Source organism: Triplophysa dalaica, chromosome 4 (genome assembly GCF_015846415.1).
Source record: "Triplophysa dalaica isolate WHDGS20190420 chromosome 4, ASM1584641v1, whole genome shotgun sequence".
In the NCBI taxonomy this organism is placed as follows: Eukaryota; Metazoa; Chordata; class Actinopteri; order Cypriniformes; family Nemacheilidae; genus Triplophysa; species Triplophysa dalaica.
This window is the reverse complement of record NC_079545.1, coordinates 28568857-28591356: the sequence shown is the minus strand read 5'-3', so window position 1 is coordinate 28591356 and position 22500 is coordinate 28568857. Positions and strand designations below refer to the sequence as shown.

Here is a 22500-nt window from a genome sequence, read left to right as displayed (position 1 = left end):
GTTAATACATTTCACAAGGAGATTAATATCATTTTGACTTTTTACAAACACAACAACATCATCAGCATAGGCGGATAATTTAAAAACTGAATCACAACCAGGTATAGTTATTCCTGTAAGAATCATTCTTAAATTGTGTAGGAAAGGCTCGATGGCTAGGGAGTACAACATGCCTGATAGAGAGCATCCCTGCCTAATTCCCCTCTGAATCTTAAAAGGAGCACTCAAACCACCGTTGATCTTAAGTAGACTCTCAATGTCACTATACATGACCCTGATCATGGAAATAAAACTAGAGCTGAAACCAAACGTGTCTAGCACTTCCCACAAGTACTGATGTTCCACTCTGTCGAACGCCTTTTCTTGATCTATCGAAATCAGACCAATTTCACAGCCTAATGAGCTGGAGAGGTCCAAAACATCCCGAATTAAAAAAATGTTGTCGGTTATCTGCCTATCAGGTATACAATATGTCTGATCGACATAAACTACTTGCTCAATTACTTTTTTCAACCTCATGGCTAAAACCTTTGACAGCAGTTTGTAGTCAGAGCAAAGCAGGGCCACTGGCCGCCAGTTCTTAATCTCCTGTAGGTCTCCTTTCTTAGGAAGGAGGGTGAGGACTGCCCTCCTGCAACTCAGTGGTAAAAGTCCTTTCCTCAAGCTGTCCCTGAGAACAAGCAGCAAATCGTTGCCAATGACAGGCCAGAAAGCTTTATAAAAGTCCACAGGGAGTCCATCCATGCCTGGAGCCCTGCCACTCTCCAAACTCTGTAAAGCAGTGTACAATTCATCTGCTGTAATCACGGCATCTAGCTCTGTGTTAGCATCCTTGGAGACTTTTGGTAAACCCTCAAAGAAGGGCTGTGCCACATCTGTTCTCTCACAATATTCTTTTTTCAAAAGTTTCTCGTAAAACGTTACCGCATATCCTCGTATCTCAGCAGACTCAAGCAATACCTGCTTGGTGTTAGATCGTAGAGAGTGCATAAGTCTTTTCTGTCCATTCTTACGTTCAAGGCCGAAGAAAAAGTGGGAAGGTGCATCCATTTTTGCAACATTGTTAAAGCGGGAACGAATTAGGGCACCTTGAGCAGAAAAACCCAACAAGTTAGATAGAGCTGACTTTTTAGATTTGAGAGCTTCAAAATGTTCTCTTTCTCCTGTGAAGCCTGCCAACTCTTGCAGCTTCACTATTTCACTCTCCAGATCCTTCATAGACCTGGTCATGTCTCTTGTGACATTGAGAGTATACTGTAAGCATAACTGTTTTATCTTACTCTTCCCTATATCCCACCACTGTTGTAAAGAAGTATATTCAGATTTTGTTCTTGCATAACCATCCCAAAAAGCCTTAAAAGTATCTTTAAAAACAATGTCAGCAAGCAGGGCCACATTAAAATGCCAATAAGCACTGCTGCATTTCACATCCTTAATAAAGATAGAACATTGAACAAGAAAATGATCAGAAATGCCAACAGGATGTATTGAACAGCTTTTAAAAACATTACATTGATGTTTAAAACAATAAAACCTATCAAGTCTAGCTAAAGATAAAGAATTGTCTTTAACATGGGACCAGGTATATTGTCGCTGAGTGGGGTGAAAAAACCTCCACACATCACATAATTCATTTGATTCAATTAATTTAATTAAGCACTTCTTACTGGCACCATGTGGTTCCATATGGTTTCTATCAACAGTTGGATTTACAGTACAATTAAAATCACCACCTATAACCAAATAACCTTCACCAGAACAGTTACTTATAACAGAGTTTAAAGCGTTTAAAAAGATGATCCTTTCACTACCCAGAGTTGGAGCATACACATTTAAGAAGGTTATTTTTACACTTTCAAACACGGCATCAATTTTAAACAAACGTCCCTTTATGATTTCCTCAGTAACATAAGAGATCGGTAAAAAATCTCTAGAAAATAATACACCAACTCCGCTGCTTCTGCTGCTTTTATGGCTGAGGACAACCTCCCCGTCCCATTCTTTTTTCCAATCTACTTCATTTTCAACTGTACTGTGTGTTTCTTGTAGGAAAACCACATTTAGTTTTCTAACTTTAAACAAATTGAAAAGAGAAGCCCTCTTTTCATCCTCTCTGGCACCATTGATGTTTAAAGAGCCTAGCTTTATATCACACATATTGAATAAAAAGCTGCATTTAAGCAAACCAGAGAGGTGAAAACAAAAGAAAAAGAGAAGGAAAAAGAGAGAAAACTTAGTCATCGTTAGATAATTTTCCTCTAATTTTTGCCAACATTTTTCTGAGACGGAAGACTTCTTGCTCAGTAAAAGACATCTCACCCGTGTTTTTCATTATCAGTTTAACTGAGTCTACGAACAACTTTAAATCTGGAAAGAAGTTCTCTACCTTAACCGCTCTCATGCCTTTTGTGAGCTGTAAAAATGCTTGAATTCTAGTACAAGAGTAAACACTCTCCACTTCCACCTGTGTGTCCTGACTTGTGTCATATTCACTCTCCTGTGTGTCTATACTGTCATCTAAATCAGACAGGATGTCCGTTGGGATTATTTTCGTCATTTTCGTGACTTGTTCTGTACTCGCATTAAATTCCATTTCTTTTCTCTTAACTGCCACTTTGGTCAGATTGTTATCACTCATGACATTTTCCTCATTACACAACGCTGACTCAGCCACACTAACCGCAATTTGTCCTACCTTTAGATCGCTTGGTGTTTCCTGTTCGCGTTGTTCTTCTGCTACGACCTCCATCAAAACTACCTCCTCATTAATTACATCTTCGTTCTTTTTCTCTTGTGTGCTTTGTGAAGTTTTCTGTGATTTTTTCTGTAAAGCTCCGCTAGTAGTTGCCGTCTCTACCGTATTAGCGTCTACCTGTCGCTCAGCTAATCTCTCCGGGCATGAACGAATCAGATGCCCTGCAGTTCCGCACCCGAAACATTTCATTGTCTCTGACGTAACATGCACGGTATAATCATAGCCATCTATTTTAAACTTCAAAACCAAGTTCAACTCTTCGTTGGTGTTTTTGAGAATCATGAACAATTGTCTTCTAAAAGACATGACATGTTTAAGATGGGGAGACTTACAGCTAAAAGGAACCATCTTTAGCGGAGACACTAGCTGTCCGTGCCTCGCCAGTTCCTTCTCTAAGACTTCGTTCTTTAAGAACGGGGGCACATTAGAAATCATGATCTTTTTTGCGGGATTTACTAAGGCCAATACCGGTATAAATGTACCTCGAATCACAATTCCATTCTCAATAAGCTCATTCACTTTGTCTACACTATCTAGAAAGATCACAACCGCACTATTCATTCTGGAAGCAGATTTTATACTTTCATATCCAACCAATTCTCCTACCGCAAGACTACACTCCTCAACTGAACACCCGTCCGGCGGAGACAGTTTGATCGCATGTCTACGAGTCAGCCTAAACAGGCTAAATTGTTCGCCGGCGGCCATTCAAACCGGCCTCGCCGGCACTGAGCCGCTGCTGCTCCACACACGCACACTAAACACCGTTTCTAACAAAAAAAAGCCTCTCACAAGAAATTAAGGAAATAATAATAGTAGGAAGGAAAAAAAGTAAAAAATATATAGAACTTTGAAAAGACTTTAGAGAAAAAACTCTCAAATTTGAACACGCTCCTAGCCACACTCACCACGCTCACTCCCAACACGCACTCGAGAGAGAGAGAGAGAGAGAGAGAGAGAGAGAGAGAGAGAGAGAGAGAGGGAGAGAGAGATAGTGAGTGAGTGAGTGAGAGAGACGGAGAGAGAGAGAGAGAGAGAGAGAGAGATAGTGAGTGAGAGAGAGAGAGAGAGACAACGAGAGAGTGAGAGAGAGAGAGAGAGAGAGAGAGACAACGAGAGAGTGAGAGAGAGAGAGAGACAACGAGAGAGTGAGAGAGAGAGAGAGAGAGAGACAACGAGAGAGTGAGAGAGAGAGAAGGACAGAGAGAGAGAGAGTGAGTGAGACAGAGTCAGAGAGAGAGAGAGAGAGAGAGAGATAGTAAGAGAGAGAGAGATGGGCAGTAGGTGAGAGAGGACAGATGGTTGGACTGATGCTGATGTAGGGTGACCACCTGCTAATAAGCCCAAGGGGGGACAAGGGGTATGTTTCTGAGGGACAATGTGGGACACTGGCTGGCGCGGCGGTGCCCCCACCCCCCGGACAGACTCACTGATAGTGGTTTAGCCATTTCTAGCACATACCACCTTACATGGTATATTAATAATGCCCTATTCCCCTAAACATGTGTAATTGCTGATGTATGCTCATGAATAGGCCAGCCAATGTCTATTTTTTTTAAATAAAGATTCACAATATTTTGAACATTCAATGAATTGACAAATGCACTTCCACTTACGATTTACTTTAGCTATTTAATTTTCCAAGTCTTTCTTGTACCCACACCTTCTCTTTTTAATTAATGGCTCAGACCAGTGGCGTTGCTAGTGCCTTTTTAGGGGAGCTAAAGCCCCCCTAAAGTTCTAGCTCAGCCCCCCTAAAATAATGTGTGTAATGTAATCTGTACAAGAATTCGAGATCGCTTTATAGCCCCCTTTAAAACTCTTATTATGAAAACGGCGTTAGGCTGCGTTATTTAGCGCATTCTTCAGTTCACACAGTAGCACATTTGAGTTAACGTCATTAGCAGAGTAACTTTATAAGGTGTGTTCATTAACATGACATCTGCATTTTTGCCATTCTTTGTGATAAATGCATCTTAATATGATGTGGAAGCGATACATGACCCTTTCCCATTCACTGTTTAAAAGTTTTATGTGCGTTCACCCCTCGTTAACTATTTGTTAACGTTACCTCGAGAAAAATGAAATCACTAAACACCAATGACGGCATACTTCCACGCTTAAGATGATATTGTAGCGCACAGAAAGTGTCATTAATGATGATGTGCTATAGTTATAGAGAGTTGACGGTAGTTTTGACAGGACGGCAGATAAGAGTTACTGTAGATCAGCCCGGTGCGGCAGTGTTATTCAATGTTCTGAGTTCTGAGGAAATAAAAGTGTACAGAAGCTCTATGTCGTTTTTCAGACGCTTCAGTATTTTTATGAGTAATTGAAAACATATTGTGGAGGTAATAGATGAACACACAGTCATGCAGAGAGAGTGACAGCGCTAGTGCTATTAAGAATGAATGGCAGAGAAACATATTAAGTTATTTTTACAAAATAATGATTCAGCAGTAGATTGTGATATTTATTTTATGGATTTGTGGCTGTTGTTGTCACTTTGAAATATAAATGTTGCAGATTGACCGATTAATGTGATATTCATTTGAATAACAATAACTTGTATTTATGCTTTTCTGCATATTCTTTATTTATTTTAGTAATGTATACAATATGTGGTGATTAGAGTGTGGCTCTCTCTATATCTATCCTCATTGGAGGTGGAGCCCCCCTAATATTGAAAACCTAGAATCGCCTCTGGCTCAGTGGGCGCGCTGTCATGACAACAACGGAACAACCTAGTCAGCAGTTCAACTGATGGGTGGGTGTGGCAACAGTAGCGTGCTGAACTGTCAAGTAATGTTCGTTTGGCTGCCTGGGGCTCGAGGAGGTAGAGCGACCAACTTTTTTTTGAGCAAGCTTTGATTATGCGTGACACAGTCTCAATTTGCGGGACGCATGAATTGGGCTTCAAACGCTGTGCGCGCACGCGCTACGCGGGACGGGTGGTCACCCTATGCTGATGTGATGATGAATTGAGTTTGTGAGAATCTTCCTCATCATCCTCGTCATCATCAGCAGGTGTTTGTGTCTCATGTACAGATCCTCATGGACTACCCTGACATCAGCTTTTCTCATGTGTTTGTCGGTCACGTCTCTTGTTTAAACACAAGCACTGTTGATGTGAACGACTGACTATCTCAGCTCCACACGTGCGAGTCTTTTGATTTCAGTGATGAATCTCCGGCTCATTTGAGTCAGATTCAGATTCATCTCCCGGGAGGAACAAGAGCACTCACAGAAACACAGAAGCTCATTCCCAGCGCACTCAGACAAACACAAACAGCCGGAGGGGCTTGTTGACATTCTCAACACGCTTCAGCATTTCTTCAGCAGTCGACTGTAAACTCATGTATTGACTGTAGAGCTGCAGACGCCTGAAAGTTTCAATTCAGACTCAGAGAAATATTCATCAAATCAAAACGTCAATATTCAACACCTCAGCATTTCACACTCGATTCTTCTACAGAACAGTTGATGTTGAACATTTACACGGCTTCACTACAAAAACACAAAACAAACACATGTTTACTGTAGATACACCACAACGGGTCGAACATGTCACTGATGTGTTCTCTTCACTTGTTTCAAAGGACAACACAATCTGATAATTAATGTCACACAAAACTCCAGTCTGAGGTTCAACACACGCATGTGTGTAAGTGTTTGTTTTATTAGGTGCATACACAAATCTGTGAGACAGACACGCACTTAGAGTAAGAGAGACAGACATAGAGCGAGACTGTGAGACAGTGGTTCTCCAGTGGTTTTGAGTACCGAATCCTATCATGTCTTAAACCATCATGGACCCCCAAAGCTCACACCCCGTCCCATTCTCTTTCCCAACACAACCACATACATTAGGAAACAAAAAAATACATTTTCTGTAGCTCAGTGGTGAAGCGTTGTGTTCACAACACAATGTCATGGGTTCGATCTCCGGAGATTGCACATACTTAGAAACAAGTGTGTAGGATAATGCAATGTGAGTCGCTTTGAATAAAAGCGTTTGCCAAATGCGTTAAAATGCAAAAAATGTAAATAAAAAGATTGGTAAAGTAAAAAATAAGCATTCTATAAACATTAAACATTCTATTTCAGTCTCTCCAACAGTATTAACACACTTGACTGCACCAACACTGACTGTATATAATATACATGGACTTTGACCTCTGATACCTGTGAGTGTCTCATCTCGCCCTGATGTGACACATTCCTTAAAACCCATCTGACGTGATCCGCTCCCAATAAAAGGCCGATGGGTCCAGCAGGTGTCAGACACAGACGAGTGATCTGATAAAGATTGATGTTTGCACACATTCACACACCTGTGAGTTCTGATCCATGCGTGTGTTGAACTGATGATGTGCAACTGATGCCATACTGTTTATTGCTAAGAGCTGAAGCTCATGAATATGGTAATGTGTGGCGCTTCAAAGAAAACAGACTTGTTCGTCTTCATGCGACGCACCGCAGGTCCACCTGACATGTGACATGGAAGTACTCCAGTCGACTCTCTCGCAGTGCTGCGGCCGCTCTAGAGGACGCCGCATGATGGGTGTGTGTGAGTCAGAAATGCGCAGAAGCGCCACAAGAGGATCAATTAAATATGATTTGGTTTACATGAAGTGAGTGAACATCATTTACAAACACAAGGTATTCGTCAATATGGAAATTTATTGGACTAGTTTTCATCTGCATCTGCTGCGTGTTCATTTCAAACCCTGAATGCAAGATAATAACTCCAAACATTTCTAAAGCCCCCCTGCAATTCCACCACAGACCACTAGAGGCACACAGATCACACTGCTGTAAGACACACAGCTCCTGGACGCTTCACAAGGTCTCGCTGGTTTTCTGAAGACAGAATAATTAACTGAGTTTTGTTGAAGATGAGAAATTCTCTTACACAGACATCATCATCACACACACACACACACACACACACACACTGAGGAGAACACACTTAATCTACTGTGTGTGTGTGTGTGTGTGTGTGTGTGTGTGTTTCTCTGGGCAGTCACACAGAATTCATTAATGAAATCCCAGGAACGTGTAGGAGAGCAGACGTCTATAAATAGAAGCTTGTAGAACATTTGAGTCGAAAATACTTCCATTCATTCTGGATGAGGAGAGAACGCACAACTCAACATCCCCAAAAGTGTTTGAGGAAAAGCAATTAAATCCTGACTGCAGGGCAAAACATGCACCGGTCTGCATCAGCTGCTGCTGAAATCTACCACCTGCAGCTCAACACACACACACACGCACAAACACATGCACAAACACACAAACACAAACGCACGCACGCACAAACACGCATGCACACACGCACACACACACAAACACACACACACACACACACACACACACACACGCACAAACACACACATGCACACACATACACACGCACAAACACATGCACACAAACGCACGCACGCACAAACACGCATGCACACACGCACACACAAACAAACACACACACACACACACACACACATGATCCACATGATTATTACTGTCTGTGGATCTATGGATATTAAAATCACACACACACATGTTGAAGACTTCAGACTCACTGGACTCACACAAACTCCAGCAGCATCTGGTCTCATGACTCATTCAGTGTGAATCAGATCATCAAATATAACAACACCTTCATCACTGTACCATCCATTCAACGAAGTCTCGTCCTGAAACCTCAGAGTCCAGAAGCCTTCAGAAATCACTGAGTTTAGATTGAAAGTGAAAGTGTCCAATTTGTCAGTTATGGTGACCCATACCCGAAATGTGACCTCTGCTTTTAACCCATCCAGTGATTAGTGAGCACACACACACACAGCAAGTGGTGAACACACATACACCCGGAGCAGTGGGCAGCTATCACTGCAGCGCCCGGGGAGCAAGTAGGGGTTAGGTGCCTTCGTTACCCGCCGGCCCTGAGGATCGAACCGGCAACCTTCTGGTCACGAGTCCAACTCTCTAACCATTAGGCCCCGATTGCCCCTATTGTCATGATTCACATCACAACAAGTGTCGCACTTAAACTTTCACATGATGAAACACACACCTGCTGAGGAGGAGATCCAAGAGGATGATCTTTAACTTGAGTAATGGTTATGAATGACTAATATAATCCTTATAAACCTAACACAAGTGCTAAAGTCAAATAAAATGGAGAAATATATTATGGTATCATTACAAAATCTTCCACTAAAATCATGAACCCATGTCTCTTAATACTGTGTTTGATCACTTTCCTGTTTTTATATCTTTATATATTTCTGTCTCAATCCAGAATTGTGAAGAGCAGATGAGCAGAATGAGGGTGGAGTTTACCTGTCTGAGGCATCATGGGACTGTAGACTTTAGGATCAATGGTGCTCATGGGTGGAGGCAGCAGTGGGTTTGTGAAGCTGCGCAGTGGGTGAGTGGGGCGCACACAGGCGGTGGGAATGTTTCGGCTGGGAATCTCCTCTGACACCGCCGGCTCCGACTGTACTGTGGGAATCAGAGGCTGTTGTTGCTGTGAGGGCATCGGAGCGACGCCTTCTGCTGAAAGAGCTGAAACACACACACACACACATCATTTAAAACTCATGTGAGAGAAATGAACCGATTCAGATCTGTAAACTCACTTCAGGTTTGATTTGTCATAATTATACTGAAATGATTTATAGTGCGACACTTATTCAAACAACTGACGCACTATAAAACAAAAAGAAAAAAGAGAGGAAAATGTAGAACACACACTTAGATAGAGTGTATGTGTGGGAGTGTGTTCCTGTGTGTGTGTGTGTGTGTGTGTTTGTGTGTGTGTGTGTTACCTGTGGGGTACGTGCGATCCACAGTGAGTGTGGAGAAAGGCATGGGTCGCAGGCTGAATTTAGGGTGAGTGCTGTAACCGGGCGAGGGTAAGATTCCTGGGTACTGACTGCTCTCCAGCGTGGGCACTGGGATGGCGCTCACCACCGCTACACACACAGAGAGAGAGAGAGAGAGTGAGAGAAAGAGACAGAGAGAGAGAGAGAGAGAGTGTCATGCTTCACATCAGCTCTTAAAATTTTACAATTTTTTCACCTCTAAACTGAACCAAACCCGACAAAACCTACATTAAATCGAAGATAAATGAATAAATCCACAAGATAACTGAAGATCAGTTTTTTACAAGTTTTTTCTTCAATCAATTTTGAATCAACACAACCGAGGAGCAGCAACAGAGTTGAACAGAAGAGCACATCAGATTCATCCAGAAACAAACTTCAATCAAAGTTACCTTCATCACTATTACTTTCACAATTAGAAGAGAAGAAATTAGCAAAAAGAAACAAATAACTGAAAACTAAATTAGCAACGTATTGAGAGTGAGAGTTAAAGATGGAGAGAACAGAGACAGCAGCAGGAGAACTCCTCCCCCCCGACACATCACATATCCACTGAGAGTCAAGAGTGCCAAAGACAAGAAAACATACAAACACCACCTGCTCAAGACTAACCCTGAGACTCTAATGGCTGATTACTTTCAAAAAGGAGACAAATCTACAATCACAAATCTGCTGCTCTACACTGAAAACTGCAGTTTTTGGCACACAGTCATCTGCAAATATTACACGAATGTTAGAAAACACGGCATCTGTAATGGGAGACAAATTCAAATTCATGAGGAAGAAGAAGAAGACTCCAGCAAAGCATTTATGACCGTAAACATTTACCTAAACGGGACCATAATGTTTCAAGGGAATGAAGCAAGTCTCAAGTCTGTTCAGGAGAACTTTAACAGTCTGAAAGCGCTGGTAGAGACTGAGAAACAGGCAAAGACAGAAGACATGCTGAGACCCAGAGCTCAGGGGCGGAGCTAGAGGAGGAGGAGGAGCTTATCCTGGACTGTGACACACAGCTGGAGGAGTCTGTCACTCAGATACGGAACAGTCTTTCCCTTCAGGAGGTGGAACTGGTGGAACTCAGAGAACTAATGCTATCACACACAATATCAAATGAGACCATGAAAAATCGAGAAAACCAACTTCATCAGATGAAAAAAGAATTTAAAGCGAGTGTTGAGGAGCTGAGAGGAGAAATTAAAGGATTGCAACAGGAAAGAGAGACAATAAACAGAGAGCTAAAAGGTGTCAGAGAAGAGTTGACCGTCAGAGAGGGAGAAATACAAAGCCTGAAGAAACAGACCTCCATAGACCCCAGACGAAATAACATTGAGCTGTCAGCACATCCACTTCCGATACCCCCCGAGACTAACACGCCAACAACATAGACAGATGCCTCTGAACAACCTCACAATCAAGAAAACACATCGACATTGGCAGAAATAGTCATTTTAATGGATTCAAACGGCAAGTTCATCAATGAAAAACAGCTCTTTCCCAACCACAAAACCATAAAACTCTGGTGCCCAAACACAGACAGTGCCCTTCAGCATCTTGACAAAGAAAAACTGGGTGACCCCAGTCACATCATCATACATGTGGGACGAATGACCTGCGGACACAACAGGAGCGAGTGGCACAGTCGGTTAAGAACGTGGCAATTAAAGCAACACAGACGTTCCCAACATCAAAAGTAGTCATCTCAACAATACTGCCCAGAACTGATTTCCACCTGCGCACAATACAGAGAGTCAACACAGACATCTCACGTGGATGTGCCGGAATACCAAACGTTCACCTTGTACATCATTCTACATTGAACATTGACAATCTTCACGACCACGTCCACTTACGTAAAGACTGTGTGAATGTGTTTGCCAAAAATCTCAAAGATGTTGCACTTGGCAGAACCACTGGCAGTCCCAGCAACAAAGAATCCAACAATCCTCAGCAAAAGAGACGCTTCCTCCACACATCACCACACAAGGTCTTCTCCCCAAATCCAGATGAACGCTATCACGCAGTGCCCTGGAGAATCCATCAACAGCATCCTATGTCTCAAAACTGTCCCCCTGTCCCCCTGTACCCACATCCTGAACAACAGCAACCACGTTTTCGACCTTTACACCCGCATCACCCTGTCCCCCATCACCGACAGCAACACCTTGTGCCTCCACATCAGCAGCGGAGAAAAGAGCCACTACTGAGAAACGCCCCGAGGACGGAGCAGATGTCCATTCCACAACACATCCCACACAGATCAGAACGGCCGGAGCAACTCAACTACGCTGCAGCCTTAAAAGGCCAAAAGGACACCGAAAGCACCAATCTAAGAGAGATTAAAGACATGCTGAACTTAATCTGTACGCGGCTGATGGACAAGTAGTGAGTAGCAAATAACAAACTGATTTGAATTACAATAATATCAATACAGTATTAACAGTATGCTAAAAGTAGCCTTTACGTATGCTCAATGGGTTTAAGTCGGGTTGGTTCTATTTTAGAGGAATGTTAAGACTTTTAAGATTGTTAAAATTGTTTGTAAACACATGAAACCTCTGACAATTACACTGTGGAACATTCAGGGAATACATTCATCCAGTTTGGGATGTAAAACCAAAACCCTGGACTTTAAGAAAAGTGTTTTAGACACAGACATAATAATATTGCAAGAAACATGGCGCAGAACTGCTGAGGTCACTTTTTGTCCCCCAGGTTATCGTGAAATAACAATATCATCTCAAAAACACGAAAAAATTACACGTGGGAGAGATTCAGGCGGAACAATCATTTGGCACAAGCTTGAAATTGATAAATACATCCAACTTATAAAAAAAGAAGAATCACATGTCTGGCTGAAAATCAATAATCAACTCAGTCAAACTACAAAAGATATATATTTATGTGCCCTTTATATTCCTCCCTCTGAATCTCCCTATTATAATGAAAACATCTTTGAAACCCTCCACAGTCAAATTAATCATTTCCAGGCCCTAGGAAGTGTGTTGGTATGTGGGGATCTCAATGCAAGAACAGGGTCCTTACCCGATTACACCACTGATAATGGTAATAATTATATATTTGGACAAAGCTTTCAACAAAACAGTGTACATTTATCAAGAAATAACTTTGATACACAAGTCAACAAAAATGGAAAACTTTTAATTGAGCTCTGCTGAAGTCTGGATATATACATCATCAATGGCAGAGTGAGAGGAGATTCTCTAGGACGATACACATACGGTTCCTCTCATGGTTGCTCTACAGTTGACTACATGATCACAGATTTAGATCTGTTCTCTTTCAAAGCATTCATTGTCAAACCACTAACACCGCTCTCAGACCACAGCCAAACTATTCTATATCTAAAAAGGGAAGAAAACACAAACATACATCCACAACCTGAACCCAGTGAGCTATATAACATTAAAAAGAATTATAGATGGTCTCAAAACAGCACCGAACAGTACCTGACTGCAAATGATCACCCTCAGGTGCAAATACTCTTAGATAACTTTATAGAAAAAAACTATTCTCCCAATGCTGATGGTGTCAATACGGCGGTAGAAAACATAAATGACATATTTGATTGTTTAGCAACAATATCCAACCTTAAAATCACCAAAAAACCTCTTGAGAAAAAACGAGAAGAATGGTTTGATTCGGACTGTAAAAGAATACGAAAAAATTTAAGACATCTTGCGAATCAAAAGCACAGACAACCAGACAGTGCACAGTTACGTCTCCGTTATTGCGAGGAACTAAAGAAATATAAAAATACACTCAGAAGAAAGAAAGAACGATACATCCAAAATCAGCTTAAAACAATTGAAGAATCTATCCATTCAAACAGTTTTTGGGACAACTGGAATCTCTTGAATAAAAAGAACCATGAGCCAATTACTATACAAAACGGAGATACCTGGAAAAATCACTTTGAACAACTTTATTGTAAAATAAACATGAATACAGAACAAACACAGATATATGAAAAATTAAACCAGATGGAAACCATAATTGGCAAATACCAAAATCCACTAGACTACCCAATCACTGAAAAAGAGCTCACTGATAAAATGCAGAAGCTGACAGCAAAAAAGTCAAGTGGACTAGATGGCATCCTAAATGAAATGATAAGAAATATAAGTCACACATTCAAACTGGCCATACTGAAACTATTTAACCTGATTTTAAGTGTTGGATATTTCCCAGACATATGGAATAAAGGACTCATAACGCCCATTTTTAAGAGAGGAGACAAATCAGATCCAAATAATTACAGAGGGATCTGTGTGAGCAGTAATCTGGGGAAATTATTCTGCAGCATCATCAACACAAGACTCATACACTTCATCACAGAACATAACGTCATAAACAAAAGTCAGATTGTTTTTTTACCAAATTATAGAACATCAGACCATATCTTCACACTACAAACCCTGATCGATAAATACATTAATCAAAAAAAGACAAAAATATTTGCTTGCTTGTAGACTTCCAAAAAGCCTTTGATTCAATTTGGCACGAAGGTCTGCTGTCTAAACTTATGGAATCAGGCATTGGGGGTAATGTATACAACATTATTAAAACTATGTATTTAAACAATCAATGTGCAATCAAAATGGGAAATAAACAAACAGAATTTTTTCCTCAAGGAAGGGGGGTGAGACAGGGATGTCCACTATCACTGACCCTCTTCAATATCTACATTAATGAATTGGCAAAACTCCTAGAACAAAACACTGCACCTGGTCTCACTCTACATGACTCAGACATAAAGTTTCTGCTGTTTGCTGATGATCTGGTCCTTCTATCTCCAACTCAAGAGGGTCTACAGCAAAGCCTAGACACTTTGTATAAATTCTGTCAGACCTGGGACCTGACTATTAACACAAGCAAAACCAAAATATTAACATTCCAGAAAAGACCCAGAAGTCAGGGAAAGACACACAATTTCACCCTTGGCGCCACCAAAATTGATCACGTCTCATACTACACATACCTCGGGTTGAAAATAAGTGCCACTGGAAACCTAAAGCTGGCCATGAATGAACTGAAAGAGAAAGCAAGAAGGGCATTTTACAGCATCAAAAAATCTATTCAAATCGAAATACCAGTTAGAATCTGGCTCAAAATATTTCAATCTGTCTTAGAACCGATTGCACTGTATGGCAGTGAAGTGTGGGGTCCTCTCCTGAACCATGAGTTCAACTCATGGGACAAAACACCGATCGAAGCCTTACATGTTGAGTTCTGTAGGAGTATCCTCAGAGTCCAGAGAAACACACCAAACAACGCATGTAGAGCAGAACTGGGTCAATATCCTCTACTGATGCGCATTCAGAAACGAACCATCAGATTTTGGAAACATTTAAAAATGAGTGACCCCAACTCGTTTCACTTTAAAGCCCTTAAACACCAGGAACTAAACACTGAAACAAGTAGAATGATTCAGATGATCCTCAAACTACAAAACCAAACTAACACAACTAACAACACTCAGCATCACGACACTGACACACTGTTAGGGTTAGTTCAATGTTCAACCCAAACAAATTATTAAAGTCCAAAAAGAAATTTATCTGACTTACTGGACTGAATCAACCGGAAAACAAAGTAAACTTGAATGTTATTTGACCCTAGATAGAAATTATACAACAGCAGAATATCTGAGCGCAGTAAAAGATTATAAATTAAGAAGAACAATGACGAGATACAGACTGAGCAATCACACTCTTCACATAGAGAAGGGGAGACATCGACAGAACTGGTTACCTAAAGAGAACCACATCTGCCCATACTGTGAGAGAGGAGATGTAGAGACAGAACAACACTTCTTCATCAACTGCCCAAACTATCAAGACATTAGAAGGAAATTCTATCCCAAATTTGAAATCAATTGCCCCGACTTCAGGAAATTAGACAACAATACACAACTCCAATATTTATTAGGAGAGAAACAGGATTGTATTTTACTAGCAGAACAATACATTGATGCCTGCCATAACAAAAGGGAGGAGTCGACCAATCAGTGATGCGCTCACAAACGTACACACACACATATAAAATGTTTTTGTTTCGTTTGTTGGTTTTGTTTCTTCTTAAATGTGTATTGTTTGATTTAATGTATATTGTTTGTTTTTCATCTGTTCTAGATGTACTGTACATGTTATAAATGCTTTGGCAATACATTGTAACAATTGTCATGCCAATAAAGCACATTTGAATTTGAATTTGAGAGAGAGAGAGGGAGAGAGACATGAAACCTGTTAAGAACGTTCTCATCTCCCCTTCACTTCAAACACAAGCCCTTCATCAATAAAATTATATTTGTGTTTCTCTGCTTCATTTCTTAATGTGATTATGTGTTGTTCTTCTGAATTTGTGGTGTTGATTGGGTTAAAGGTGTGAGACACTGTGATTGGTCAGATCACCTCAACCATTAATCATGTGTAAATATTTAAACACATACAAGAGGAAACCTGTGTTCACTTCCAACCCACCAGACTCAAATCTACAAACCCATTAGTCTGTTTACACTCTTCAATGTTGCTCAAAACACAACACAATGCAACACAACAAGATCTTTATCTACTAAACTGTTCCAGATAAACAACCACTCATTGTGTGTGTGTGTGTCTGTGTGTGTGTGTGTGTATTTGTTTGTGTGCATGAATGCGGTTAGGGTGTGATAAGACATGTGTATGTGAGACATACATTAGAGCAGTGGTTCTCAAACTGGGGGGCCCCAAGGTTGATCCAGGGGGGCCACAGATTTTGTAATATTTTATGAATTATAGAAATTTTATGCAATCAAACATCAGAAAAAGAATCCCAAAAACTAAAAGAATTGATGTTCCAGCATTGTATGAATTATGTTTCTGGTTTAATTAAAAATAAACTAAGATTATACGTTTTTATTTGGGTGGCCGCAAAGCAATGCACACAAAGGGGGACTTTGTTTGAGAAAGTTTGAGAATGATGATTAATGATGAGAACACAGATGAGGTGTGAGTTCAGTTTCTCAGACAGAAATGCGAGTGAAAGAGATTAAAGACAGAATCATGATGATGGACAGAAGAAGAAGAAGCTCTGATGTGGAACTGATGACAGCTGACAGAATAAACTTCTGAAGAGAGAGAGACAGACGTCTCTCATTTTTTCTGCATGATTCTTAATAAACATCTGTGTCTTGTTTTTCAGTCCAAGATCTGAACACGTGTATCTCAGATTGATATTAAGATGAAGATATTAAAGAGTTGGTCTAATTTCTTGTGTTTTTCTAGTCATTGAGAATAAAATCTGCCAGCATCACATACTGTAAATGAGTGCAAACGATTCTGATGTAAAAGCTATTCAGAAATAAAATGTCCATTTAAACAATCAGAAAACAAACACATTCAGGACAGATTCTCTTAAAATCAAAGTCAGAATATTTTACACAATGTGTGCGTTTACATGCAGAGTCTTACTCCCATTATGCTTATTAATCTGATAACGTGTAAGGTCATGTAAACACGTAACACGGTTTTCTACAATAGTGAAAAATGCTCATAAACGACGTCAGAAAAACTCAGATTTCGGCTTTCTCTCAGTTTTGTTTGTGCAATGGGTCCACTAATTACTGTTTACTCACAGACAACTTTCTGTAAAAAAAGCAAAGCATGGGTACAGAAATATTACAACCAATGTTGTCTTTAAGCAGCGCACGTGCGCTGCCGCGCAGACTCTTGAAGCTCCCGCGCATTGCAATTTTAACATGCGTGTGTGCAGACAAAACATCCATTCAGGCAGGCGATGGAACGTGACATCTGCATCATAACAACCAGTAGGGTTAGAATCTGTTATCTGTCTCCCTTCCGATAAAAGTACACATGGAAGGAGTTGCGTGCAAATAAAGTTCATCCTCATGTTTCTGAACTTCTGTTCAAATTTGTTAAAGCTGTAAAGCGCTAATTTAACAACCAAAGGACACCACACCGCTTCTGCACCGTAAACTCTGACAGAACAATCATAAGTGTTTAAAATCAGTGAAACGTTCAGTGTGTAGTACTGATGGTGCACGGCAAACAAGTTGCTCTGAAATAAGGCGGACTTATGGCATCATGTTGCTCTTCTGAAGATGCGTTCAGATTATAAACAACTTTGGCTGCGTCCGAATACCCCACTTGCGTTCTTGACCACTTGAGAGCGCGGTCACACGACAGGAAGGAAGAGCGCAAGTGTGTCCAATGTCTTAAAAATGCCAAAGGGCCGTGCGCTTAACACACTAAACCCACACTAGCTTGAATACAGCTTCAGAGCGTGTCCCATCATGCATTATGTTCTGGATATGAATCATGAGACTTTTTGCTCGGGTCTCGCGGAGGATGCAGAAAGCTTTCCAGTGTATGTTATACTACTACATATACATTTATGCATTCGGCAGTTCATTATCCTATACATTTATACTAGTGGTGGGCCGTTATCGGCGTTAACGTGAGACTCTTATCGCACGATATTTTTTTTTTGCCGTTAATCTATTCTCAAAGTTGTGTTGGGAGCTGGGTCTATACTACGCAAGCTATGATGACTTTCACCCTGATATTTTAGCGCGGATGTATACCTAGCTGAATTGCACTGTACGGGGCGAGAACGAGATTTTTCAACTCGCGTGATTCGCGCAATTCGCGTCATTCGCGCCGCCTCATCATCTCATGACCAGGGCTTCATTCGCGCGATTCGCGCCGCAAGTAGGTCTATCGCGTCTTTGCATTGACTTAACATGTAAATCACTCGCGCTTGACACGCCATTTGCGTTTGGTCTGAACACAACATAACGTTACTGTGAAATTACCACATCAAACGTGACGTGCTAACATGGATGCAGCTATGAAGCCGCCGGGTTTGCTTCAGGGAATATTAATTTTTAAGAAGCTTCCCAATGGAAACATCGACAAGACTAAGGTTGTTTGCACCTTGTGCAATGCGGAATTGGTTTAAAAAAAACACTTTCTCTCAACAGGTTCTGGTCTAGCTTTAGTTGAAACCAGTAACTTTGTATTGAGATCTAATGTATTATGGCTCCTGTATGACATATCGCTTGTTGCTCCCTCACTCTTTGTAAGTCGCTTTCGATAAAAGCATCTGCTAAATGACTAAATGTAAATGTACTGTAGGAGCTCTTCCAGTCTCAAGTACCACCTAAACGGAAATCATCCCTTAGCTAAGGCGAAAGTAAACACAAGTTCATCTTATTGAACATAATTTATTTTTCATCACAAATTATCATAGTAGAACAGCTTTCTCAAGCAGTTTGTGATGCATTTTGGAAACAGGAGATGAACCCCTGGTCTAATGTGCCACCAGGCTTGAGAAACCCGTTCTCAAAGACTTACTTTTAGTCATTATTTGGGTAGCACACATATTCTGAATGCCTTCGGCAGAATTCAAATGAGCCATTTTAATCTAGATTAATCTAGATTAAAAAAATTAATCTATGCCCACCACTAATTTATACATAGGTATGTGCAATCCCCTGGGATCGAAACAACCTTGCATTATTAACGCAATGCTGTTACCACTGAGCTACAGGAATGCTTTTTAAGGTTTTATCTTTATTTATTTTATGTTTGGTTAAATTGTTTCTCTTTAGTTTTTTTGTGTACATCTGCTTTGATACAATAAAAAATAACCCTAAGTACCTAAAAAATAAATCTGACTTGACTATGTAATTATATTAAATGTAATTTCGTAGTGAAACGTAGTGTTGCACATTTTATTAAGAAAATAAAGTCGCTGTAAGTGGCCAGTGGGCATTCCCACTAGTGTTAGCATGACTGACGACATCCGCTGATCACTAAACTCTACCATCTTTCTATTGGCTGTCGCTTCTGAAAATTGCTCTTAATTTGCATGAAGTTGAATATTTTTCAATTTTGTTGCGTTGCTAGACACGCCCATCCGGTTGCCAATGGTTGCGACTGCTGGTGTCCCCGGAAGTTGCCAGCTCTCCATTGAAATGAATGGGATCATGGCGCTTGTAATCTGAACACAGTCTGATATGATGCTCTGGTTCATTTTCATGTAACAGCTGTTATAATGCTGATCCACGAGAAGTGAAAGTGAAAAGTGAAAAGTGAAAGTGACCAATTTGTCAGTTATGGTGACCCATATCCGAGATATTCCTCTGCTTTTAACCCATCCAGTGATTAGTGAACACACGCACAGCAAGTGGTGAACACACATACACCCAGAGCAGTGGGCAGCTATCGCTGCAGCGCCCGGGGAGCAAGTAGGGGTTAGGTGCCTTGCTCAAGGACACCTCAGTCGTTACCCGCCTGACCTGAGGATCGAACCGGCAACCTTCTGGTCACGAGTCCAACCCTCTAACCATTAGGCCCCGACTGCCCCCCCCCCCCCAAAAAAAAGAAAGACAACCAAGCTCAGAATGATAAAATAGGGGCGTGTTCTGCAACACACAGACAAGCAGAAGAAAAAAAAAGAGTGAAACTTAATAAAACGGCCTTATTTTACAACAGAATGCATAAAATCTGCACTTCACATCCAGAGACGACCTCTGCCTCCTCTAGAATAGTCTTTGTGCCAATAACCAGGGTCAGTCATCTCATTGAAGCCTTAATAAAAACTAAGTATCAATTAAATATTAAATTGTCCATCTCACAGTAACATTAAAATGTTTGGTTCTCCAAATTTATTAAAATAATCAAGCAATCTATATTAAAAACAAATACTACACAGAAAGTATATAGCCTATTAGAACATAATAGTGCTAATGTAATGTCTTAACATAATATTGCTGTGACAATAGGCTTGTTTCTATTTAAATAGATCCGTTCACACATTTAGTATAAGGGGGTCCCTGGTCCATGCATCTCTCATCTAAGGGGTCCTTGCCCCGAAAAACAGTGAAGACCACTGGACTACAATGGTCTCAAACGGAAGTAAAAGTAAAATAAAAGTCCTCTCTGGAACCAAGAAGTTGATGTAGAAACGTCAACATGAAGAACTATTGTTTCATATGCTGGTTCTGCGGACATGAGAAGAGATATAAAAACGCAGCTTCTGAACGATGAGCCGCTGCAACACATGTAAACACGTTTCTTATTAAGCAGATCTTTGATAGATATCCTTCTATTTTTTGCATGTAAACTAAGCACTCAATGTTGTGTTTGTCAGCTGAATCTCTGTCTGGTTTTGTTTGTGTGTTTTTGTGTGTGTGTGTGTGTGTAGCGGTTGATGGTCTATTCTCATCTTCTCTGAGGACACGACTGAGAAACAAACATCCGTCTCTTCAGCAGGAGAGATCTCGACGGGAGGCAGCGAAGAGACGCCGGCTCAGATGTGAAGCTACACACCTCGTCACGCACACAATCAAACACAAATATGACACATCAACCACACAAACACCTGCTGACTACATCAAAGACCTTCACATGCACTAACACACACAACAGAGCTGGAGGAACATGACCTGCTCTCATCCCTTCTCATCTGATCTGAGTTAAACTGGTCACTGACACACACACGCACGCACACACGCACGCACGCACACACACATGCACACACACACACGCACACACACAAACGTACTAATGCACACACACATGCACACACACACACACACATGAGAATTCTGTCACCGTTTATTCTTCCTCACGTCGTGTCAAACCTTTGTGAGTTTCTTTCTTCTTCAGAACACAACAGAAGATATTTTGAAGAATGTTGATCATCAAACAACACTGAACTCCATTGTGTGAACACAAAACCTTAGAGACATTTCTCAAAATATCTTCTTTTTGTGTTCCACGGAAGAAAAAGACCAATTCAGATTTACAAAAAGACTGTATTGAGATTTGAATAATAAGTGTCGTCACACTTCTCTGTTGAAGTCAGTGTTTGTGTTTGTTGTGTTTGTGTGTCACTCACGTGTGTTGCTGGGTTGAGAGTCCATGGGAATCATCATTTTGGTGCGTGTGGCTCTTCGAGCAGCCAGCGATCGCTCTAATGTGGAAATGCAGCTGGACGTCTCATCGCCGTCTGCGCCTGTGCAGGAAAAACATCATCATCAGCTGACGATTAACATCTACGGCTCTCCGGCGAGACCTGACGACAGCCAATCCCTGCTCACCTGAGTGACTGCTCTTACTGCCCATCTGACTCTCTGATTGGCTGTGACTGACGGGGGCGATCTCCTGACAGCTCTGGATGGGCGACTCACGGCCGGAGGGGGCGGAGCTAGAGGGTTTTTCCATGTTCTTCATCTCCATCTCCTCGTGATGAATCCAGAGATCAGGAGGTCTCAGGTCTTTCTGACTGCCCTTCCTCTTCCCTGCGCTGTGAGTCGCACGCTTCCTGTACACACACACACACACACACACACACACACACACACACACTGATGATGATGTTTTTGATAGGAGTGTGTGTCTGAAAACTCATTGGTCAGAATGTTCGGGATGTTGTGTCTCTGTGCTGTTCAGTTGTAACACCTCTGTGAGTGACAGCAGCTCTGTGTTTACTGACCCGTCTCAGAGTCTCAGTCTGTTTTATTATCTGAGAGAGTGAAACACAGAAGCTCCATTTCAACCAGAAACACACACACACACACACACTGGATAAAAGATGGACAAAAATATGCCAGGACTTGTTTTGGAATATATAATTGTTTGTGATTCTGCTGCTAATGAGCTGTGAACTTTACTCTAGGGTCTGTCTGAAACACACATGCATACACACACAGACACACACACCCACCCACGCACCCACACACACACACAAACACACACACACACACACACACACACATGTGCATACACACACACACACACACACACACACACATACACACAAACACAC

General features: G+C 41.2%; 1 protein-coding gene across 2 annotated transcripts in view; it reads right to left on the bottom strand.

Moving 5' to 3' along the window:
* Positions 1-22500, bottom strand: part of dcc (DCC netrin 1 receptor) — a 192328-nt gene that overhangs the window by 7668 nt on the left and 162160 nt on the right. For both annotated transcript variants that reach the window (XM_056745762.1, XM_056745763.1), the window contains exons 24-27: positions 21773-21996; positions 21571-21687; positions 9589-9735; positions 9101-9325 (exon numbers count right to left, since the gene is read on the bottom strand). In XM_056745762.1, coding sequence (XP_056601740.1) covers positions 9101-9325; positions 9589-9735; positions 21571-21687; positions 21773-21996 — 713 coding nt within the window. The remainder of the gene's footprint in view (positions 1-9100; positions 9326-9588; positions 9736-21570; positions 21688-21772; positions 21997-22500) is intronic.